The sequence below is a fragment of the Mercenaria mercenaria genome, chromosome 1 (genome assembly GCF_021730395.1).
Source record: "Mercenaria mercenaria strain notata chromosome 1, MADL_Memer_1, whole genome shotgun sequence".
Taxonomy (NCBI): domain Eukaryota; kingdom Metazoa; phylum Mollusca; class Bivalvia; order Venerida; family Veneridae; genus Mercenaria; species Mercenaria mercenaria.
Window position 1 is genome coordinate 77,020,151 of NC_069361.1, and position 9,405 is coordinate 77,029,555.

The 9,405-nt window shown below is 35.2% G+C and overlaps 1 protein-coding gene across 1 annotated transcript; it reads right to left on the minus strand.

The window, feature by feature from the left end:
- Positions 1-836: 836 nt before the first annotated feature.
- LOC123545469 (zinc finger protein OZF-like) lies at positions 837-2,858 on the minus strand. Its single transcript, XM_045331792.2, has one exon. It carries the CDS (start codon positions 2,796-2,798, stop codon positions 1,200-1,202), a length of 1,599 nt encoding a protein of 532 aa, XP_045187727.2. The 5' UTR covers positions 2,799-2,858; the 3' UTR covers positions 837-1,199.
- Positions 2,859-9,405: the final 6,547 nt, after the last annotated feature.

Genomic DNA, 9,405 nt, shown 5'->3' on the forward strand with positions numbered 1-9,405 from the left:
TGATAAAATATGGGCAGGAGTTCGGATGCGTAATAAGTAAATCACGAGTGCGTAGCACGAGGGATTTAATTTTTCGCATCCAAACGACTACCCATGTTTTACTTATTGATAAAATTATTGAAACATATTTATTCTAACAAAGAAAATAACTCGCATTTTACAGTACTACGTTTTCAGCGTAATATGTCATTCGGGTCATATGCTGTTACAGTTTACCCCCATGGTAAGAAAGTGTTGCATAGCCAAGGGAACGTTTAAGATAATTGTTTCTTTTTATCAGAATTTTAACAAGTATTTATAACCTAATAGATCTAAACACTTCCGAGTTTTAATGCGGCATGTAATAAAACATTTCTTAAATGACACACCGGTATATAGACGGCATGCACGTTTGCGACTTTAATTTAATTTAATTTAATTAAACAATCTACTTAATCAGTGTTCAGATTCTGAAATAAAGACAAAGACATTTTTTTCATAGTTACAGTTTAACAGGCTGGGTGGATATACACATAAAAACATTCTAAACATGTATAATATCGCTAAAAAGTTGGCGAAGCATCGGGAAGTTAAAAAGTTGAAAGACATGAATAAATGAGCCGCGTCATGAGAAAACCAACATAGTGCATTTGCGACCAGCATGGAACCAGACCAGTCTGCGCATTCGCGCAGTCTGGTCAGGATCTATGCTGTTCGCTAACGGTTTCTGTAATTGCAATAGGCTTTGAAAGCGAACAGCATGGATCCTGACTAGACTACGCGGATGCGCAGGCTGGTCTGGATCCATGCTGGTCGCAAATGCACTATGTTGGTTTTCTCATGGTGCGGATTAAATCATTGATGTCAGTTATCAAATAAAAAAATAATGTTTCCAAAAATAAGAAGGTATTTTTCAATACATTTCACACGATTAATCTAATGTACTGAATACTTTTGTGTCTTTCTCTGTTTTGATACATCCATAAAGACACATTTTCACAAAAATATAATTATTTTCATTTTTAAAAAGCGATTTAATTTGTTTTTAATGAAAGTAGATATAAAATAAAATCATGGAAAATCTTCACATGCAATATCGCTTAATATGATAAAAAAGATAAAAATATGAGATTATTTAAAAACAGTGAGCCCATTTGAACCGATTTAAAATGTTATGTAGCAAAACTTGAACATAAAACCATGCAGAGGGATTTTATAAGCTACTCCAATGTAACATTGTGTTTTCTCTCTTCGTGTCTTTTTAGATCTTTTCTCTTGTAAAAATTCTGATCACATATGCTACATACGTGTTTGAATTTCTTTAAATGCACGTAATTCACGTGCTCTGTCAGAGTTCTCTTACTTTTGCAAATTTTGGAGCACAGATCACACTCAAATGGTCCCTCGTCGACACTCTCTGATGACTTGCTCACGTGTGGCTGCATTTCATGGTCTGACCTCCGGTTGTGTGTAAATCTCATATGTCTATGATAATTACTGTTGTTGCTCAACGTGATTCCACACTCTTCGCAAGTATACATCTCTGCCTTCCTCTTATGTGTTTCTAAATGTTGTTGTAAGTTAAATTCACTGGTTAGAACTTTTTCGCAATATTTACATTGCAGCTTATTTGGTGATGTGGTCTCAATATTCAATTCTCTTTCATGTTTGCTGACGTGTCTTAAAAGTTCATCTTTTCTTGCATATTTACGCCCACAGTATTTGCACGTGTAATCTCCCCGATGCCATGCCATGTGTCTTCCAAGCTCGCCTGGTTGTCGAAAAGTTCGCGGACATAGCTTGCACTTGTAAGGTTTCTCTCCAGTATGCGTGAACACATGTCTCTCTAGGTCGGCTTTCCTACTGAACCTTGCGTCACAAATGTTGCAAACCTGTTTTTGTGTTCCATTGTGTACTTCCATGTGCAGCTTTAAGTTTTCTATAGTCATAAAAGGCTTTTCACAAATACTACACAGATGACTTCTTGTATATTCTAATCCAGTTTCGTGTAGTTTCATGTGATTTCTCAATGTTCTTGATACTGAAAACGACTTTTCACAGTGTGTACATTGGAAACGGACTCCACTATGAATTTGCATATGTTCATTGAAAAGAGTTATTTTATTATACGATTTTTCACACAGCGTGCACTTGAACCGTTTATCACCGGAAGTGTGATGGCTAATTGTGTGTTCTTTTAAAGCCGACTTTTGACGAAATCGTTTCTTGCAGACTATGCATTCATAGGGACGTTCTCCTGTATGTATAAACATATGTTGAACCAATGTTCTTCTATCTCTAAATACTTTGTGACAAAGTCCACATTCGTTTTCCACTTGTTGTGATTGTTTTTCTTTACATCCACTGGGATTACGTTTTAAATGACGAATTAGGCTGCTCTTTCTATCATAACTCCTCGAACAGTCAGCGCACTTATATTTCAATGTCGCGTGAATACTGACGTCTGTTTTATTTTCAAACTCTTTGGAACGTTTTGATTCATTTATTCCATTTTCCTCATCATTGACAGTTATTACCGTTTCTAACTCGATGCTGTCATCTACATTGGGCTGAATATCTACACCATATTCACATCGGCGAATAACATTATTTTCATTTTTGCACTCCGTTTCTGTTTCAAAAATGCTTTCCAAATTAAAACAAAGGCTTTCATCTTCTACCTCTTCGTCCGACGTCAGTACAGTTTCAATTTCATCTTCAGAATCTCCATTTTCCTCGTATTTAACAGTTTCTAAGATGTCCTCAAAAGACTTAAAGATACCGTTGTTTGTAGTGTAACTGGTTGTTGCTACTTCCATTTTAGTTTGGATATGTTGCCGAGGTTATATTTTGAAGGCTGATGACTTACGTACGGGTGTGACTCTAAAATGAAGAGAAGAAATATAAAATGAATGTTTCAAGTAATGTTTGAACAACGTGCAATTTTTTTGAACTACTGATTGATCCGCTAAGTTTCCTGCGAATTTCGGCTTTCGAGGGTCACCAGGTGTTGCTATGATCTTTTAAAGTGTTAACATATCTTAAATAATGTTAATATCACGGCTAAAATGTAGTTTTTCATTATGGAAATTCTAGCATATAAGATATTTTGAAAAAAAAAAGTTTTACAAAAAAGAAAATGAAATGTTGCTCTAAGTGTAACATGTCCTAAATATTAAATATACATCAATCAACAAATAAAGTCAAAACTAAAATATTTAAACTTTTCGTGTCTGAACATTTTAATGAAAAATACCCTATAAAATCGTTTAAAACTTATCAGCTTACTTTCCTGTAGGCGCAAAATGGACCAAGTTCCCACAACAACCTTTTTACTGCTTTAGAAGCTTGTCTAAGATTAGTATTGCATAAAAAATGTAGACCAAAGTGAAGGTATGCGTCAACAGGACCCCGATTCTTAAATAAAATCCTATTATTGATAAATTGAATAAAATATCATATATAAAACATATCCTTCTTCCATTGTAGCAGTAAATACACTTTATTATATACCTATATGAATTATGTCAAAAATGCGGCTAGTATTTTACAAGTAAATACAAACAGGCAGAAAAAATCCGTATTGTACCTTTTGTAGTGCATGATGCCGGACTATTTTCTTTTAACATGCATGACCTGTCACATTTCTATAAATACATGTAACACACACAAAAGTACGGTGGTATGTTTAGGACATGCAATTATTTTTTTTAGATTAAATTATCTCGTGCGCACGACATCATATCTCGAGCGATCGACATCTTATCTCGTGCACACGAGATAAGATGTCGAGCGCTCGAGATAATATGTCGAGCGCTCGAGATAAGACGTCGTACGCACGAGATAAGATTTTGATCGCTCGAGATGAGATGTCGTGCGCACGAGATAAGATGTTGATATCTCAAGATAAAATGTCTTGCGCACGAGATAATATATTGAGCGCTCGAGATGCCGTGCGCACGAGATAAGACGTTGTGTGTAAGAGATAAGAGGTCGAGCGCATGAGATAAGATGTCGAGCGTTCGAGATAAGATGTAGTGCCCACGAGATAATCTAATCTTAAAAAAAATAAATGCATGTCCTAAACATACCAAAAAAGCTACACTCACTCTTTTATAACGTTGGTGAACTGTTAAAACATTGAAGATTTCGTTCCATAACAATCATCATGAAGGCCTATGTGTATAATAAAAGTGTCACCATAACAGTAGCTAGATCTGGGATTCTGTATTCTGCTTTCGTGGATTTTGCCAGGTCGGATCATACTCGGTGCTTGCGCGCCTCGTGTTGTCCAACCTAGCAAAATTCAATCGAGCCAAAACAAAATCCCAGATCAAGCTACTATCATAATATCCCTATCTTATTAATACATAAATCCTAACATTAATCATCGGTCCATATTTGTGTTGTATGATCTGTCTATATGCAAGACTACATTCTGCGGGGCTAACGTCAAAAATTGAAGAAAAAAGTGACTGTTATGAAAAATTGTTTCTGACGTTGGACCTTGGGCAATAGTTTTCACTATTCAAAACTGCATGTATAGTATTTCATAGTCAGTAATTAGTTGAAAATAACGTACCGACAGGTGCTAGTCCGGTCTTGGTACCCATATGGGTCCTCCCACCCCACTTCCTACCCCCATTAAAAAAGAAAGTTAAAAAACCCCACTGTTTTTAAATCCTAAACCAAAAAATAAATGTAAGAAAAAATCATTTCCTGTATACTGAAAAAGTCCCTATGATGCTCTAACGCTAAGAAGGTTTACTATGACACGCTGTGGAACATCCAAAATGTCCAGTTCAGTAACAATGCAGGCTACTTTGCTGCCGTTTACAAATGGCACATTTAGAAAACAGTAAACAATCTTATTCTGATTAGTCTACAGTCAAGTACGGCATAGGTTTTCTACTTTCGTTTTTTCAACAAAATGGCCGATCGTCGTGTCGTTATTTTGCAAGTGTCTCTATTATTTATTAACTATTATTACTATTATTATCATTATTATACCAGATTTATACAAATATGAGAGGAAACAGGATAGTTTCTTGTTACAGGCATTTATAGCAGTCATACAACATGTGTCCGTCCATGCGTCAAGGTGTCCGTCCGACTGTCCGTCTGTCTAAGCTGCTGTGACGAAATTGCCCAACAATATACATACCTTATCGACGAGATATATGACGTTTTAAGTTACATTTTCATATTGTATTGTTAAATATGATATCTGTAGTTTTGTTTATAGGTAAACGAAATAATTAACATTCAAGACAGTGTTGTCATTAAAGAAAGTTCTGCACACTTGAAAAAAAGTTCTACAGTATGTAGAATTTCATCAAATCGTATGTTTTTCACTCGATAAAGTATTATGGTAGTAATCCGCCGAATATGCCTCCATGGCCCGCTAGATACCAGTCCATATAACTGACTAACCCCATACAGTGCCATTTTCCCGCCTAGTACAGGCAGTTTTCCACAGACACTTTGGGCTTTTAGTAATGGTCAGCAATTTTCTGCATATTACCATCACACAGACATATCTGACGAAGATGAAAAAGTTTCGTATCTGGTGCTGAATTTATGGACACCAATTGCATGTGTGTTAGTGTCGGATTAAGTAAAATAAAATAGCTCAGAACAAGGTCATTGCATGTACACAATGAGGAGAAGTTTGAAATTTTGAGTACATTTAGGCCTGATAGTATATTAGGGTATTTTTTAATTGCCACAATGTAGGAACTTACGGAACTTATTCTTGTTCATCAGATATGTCTTTGTGACGGTAATATGCAAATTGCTGACCAATACTAATATCATTATAAGCTTGTCAAAGCTCAAGTGTCTGTGCAATTTTCATGTTATGCTTTGTCGTAATGACGACTTTGATTACGTAAAGAGCTATGAAAATAATATATTTTATACTTCTTTGGATTACGACAATATAACGCCGGTATGCACATATTTGTTACTATGATTAAAGGGAAATGGGGCAGTTGTGTGGGTTTTTTATATAGGCAAAGAAGGAAAAATTTTAACTAGCGGGGAGAATTTTCTTAAACTTTGCATGATCATAGAGCATCATATTAGAAACAAATTTATGGGGAAAATGGGGGTCCCGGAGCTACTTTTTGAGTTATCTGCCCCTGAATGCGAGTTTTTTGCTCTTTTAGGCAGGGTTGGCAAAAAGACGGGAAATACTCGTATTTCCCAGGACGGCGGGAAATACTGGGGAATACTCTTCAGGCCTTACATTCGTTGTAAATAAAATTTTATCATACTAACTTCAGACAAGATTACACTCCTTTCAAATAGTCCAATTATACACTCCAAAATACAGGGGAGGGGTTACTGCTAATTGGTGGATTATTGACAGATTTTATAATGATACAGAATATACAGTATAGCCCCAAGCACTATATTTAACTATCCTATTGCACATGTTTGTTGCAAATAAAGTAACAATACTTTGCTGTAAAATAATTCCCACCATTGTGATTTCACAAAACAGTGAAAGAAATTCATCAGTCAAACCTCTGAGCATTTATTCACTTTCTCAAAATACATGTAATTGCTTTTTATTTTTCAAAAGTACTTCATTCCGCTTTTCATCCTGTGACAGTTAGCATTAATATAAAGCCCATAGATCCTGTGTGGAATTTTATGATATCATAGAATCTGATGATGGCATTCAAACAAAACTTAGAAATAGACTTGGAGTGAAAAAAGCAGCAAAACTGGTGTTTTGCTTCCGCATGTTAAGGTCCAAAGAGGAACTGGACTGGTGATGAAGGAACTTTCGTGGTCACCAGGGGTCTGACAGTGGAATATAATATGATTTCTGCCATAGTGTATGTGTGCATGCAAATGCTAGTTATTTAACAGATATTTTGTGGGTTTTTTTGGTCAAAATAAACTGCTTTTTGCTGAAAATTTGAGTATTTCCCAGTATTTCCCACTTTTGCAATTTTTAGGAGTATTTCCCGGTACGGGAATTACCGGGAATTACCACCGGTAATTACCGCACCGGTAAATACCATGCCAACCCTGCTTTTAGGTCATTTTCAAGGGCAGATAACTCAAGGTAATGGTTAGTTACACTTTATTTGATTTCAGATTAGTGTTTGTTACTTTATTTCCTGCAACTGTACAAAATTGCAGGAATTCTATGAGACGGATTTTATTCTATAGTCGCTTACGCAAACAAATAGAAAATTTCTTCCAATTATGCCCCTTTTTTCAAGAAAAATGCAGTATGTTTACCTATTGAAACACAGCAAAAATTCTGTTTGATAGAATGGTTTAAAACTTTGCATAATGACTGGAAATGTAATAACAAAAAATAATATGAAATGAAATACGGTATCCGTATGCTAGATTTTGAGTTATCTGCCCTTGAAATGACCTAAAAGAGCAAAAATCATGCATTAAGGGGCAGATAACTCAAAAAGTAGCACCGGGACCCCCAGTTTTTTTTTTTTTGCATAAATTTGTTTCTAATATGATGCTCTATGATCATGCAAAGTTTAAGAAAATTCTCCCCGCTAGTTAATTTTTTTCATTCTTTGCCTTTATAAAACACCCACACAACTGTGGCATTTCCCCTTAAGAAAACTATTAAGTTTTAGTTTACATCTGATTGTTAAGTTATAATATTAAAGATCCGCTGCGAAAACATATTAAAATTCAGTTGTATGTATGTATATTTATGATTTTGCTCTAATAATAACGAAAACAGTAAAATAACATACCTGTTGAACCTGCTGTCAACTAACTGAAATCAAGCCTGGTAATCAATAAAATAAAAGTGTCAACATTTTATAAAACTTGGTGCAAACAATAATATAATTACTGAGTAAACGATCTCACACCTGCTGTAATTATCGGAGTTACAAAGTGACATTTCATCGCATGTATGTACAATTAAGTAAACGGGTGATTCCTTTTCTTTCTTTTGTTCGCTTTATTATAATTATGTCTTTATAATGCATGACCTGAGCCGTTAGACTGTTTAATATATTTCCCAGTTTGTATGCTAGTACACGTTTTTGAGTTGAGAATATACATTATATAGCGTTCATTTTTATCTTTTTCTTCTTTACAGTAGATTATAAGAATCTTTCTCTACATGAAGGTATGACTACAGGTTAACTTAACTGTTTAGGCGGGAAGAAGAAACAGTTACCTGTACTAGATTGTTTGTGTTAGATTCTTTTTCTTGCGTACCGTATACCAAGTTACACTTTTAATTCTATTTCGTTTTAGTAGCGTATGAATACACACTCATTCATAAATTTCAGCATGTTAGTCATTTTACATACTGGGCTGTAAGACGAGCTTTGTCAACACAGACACGGGCCTGCAAGAAAATATTTTCTGAGCAAACACCATTCAGTGTTATATTTAGCGTGACGTAAAATTTACGAATCCCCTCAAATCCTAACCCTAACCCTAATCCCCTTAAATTAGATCTGAAGGTATGCCCAAGGGGATATTTCAAAACCCTTAATTTCCTTTAGGCCGTTTGTCTCCAAATTCAAGACATAAAATGTACAATTTGTACATTGACAAACATAAAATGATAAATTACTTTATCATACCTCGCGTGAATGCGAATTCCGAATCGGTTCATCTTGAATATTACATAAATATTGCATTCCTGGAGAGAGTGTGTGTAATTTATATAAAAAATGTTCACCTCGATATATAAGAATATCGACCGATGCGACTAGGTCTGTATTCATATTTCGAGGGGTGAACATTTTTCATATCACCCTTTCAGGAATGCGGCAATATCTATTTTATTAGACTGAAATCATATAAACGTCAAAACGGGAAAATAGTCATTACAAGTAGATAATTAACAGACAGTGCGAGTAACGAATTTTCTATAATTATATGATAGGTTTAGCCGTTGCGTTCACATATCCGGCCGATAACTTAATGAATACTAGAGAAAAAATCCTATATGCCTAAGGTAGCAGGGTAGACTTGCATTCGAACATTTTGGGCACGGCCAGGCTTACATGTAGCGTGTCGTTATATTGCACTTACCTAATGAGCAGAATCAGGGTGGCCATTTTATAAATTGTGTGCATGTTTTGTGTTTTTAATTAGTGACAAGATCAGGACTCTCATGCAAGAATAAAAACAGTTATCAAAACAAAAGCTTTACACCAACCATTAAAAATAGCATGCCAAAATCATGAATCATGAGTCTGCACTTTTTGAACAGCCTGCAATGATCCCGTCGCAGGAACACTGTCCAATATTTTTGCATTTGTCAATTTAATAGCCTCTACTGAACTATAGGATATTAATGGAATGGGGGCCCACCCATCTCGTTTTTTTTTTCGCAAAATAGCAAAAATGTTCCCGAGTATCAATCAACAAGCATGGAACCCTTCTATGATTTTAATTTCCCGCGCC

What these genes read in the sequence shown, in the direction of transcription:
- LOC123545469 (XM_045331792.2), bottom strand. Translation starts at nt 2,798, where the DNA reads ATGGAAGTAGCAACAACCAGTTACACTACAAACAACGGTATCTTTAAG.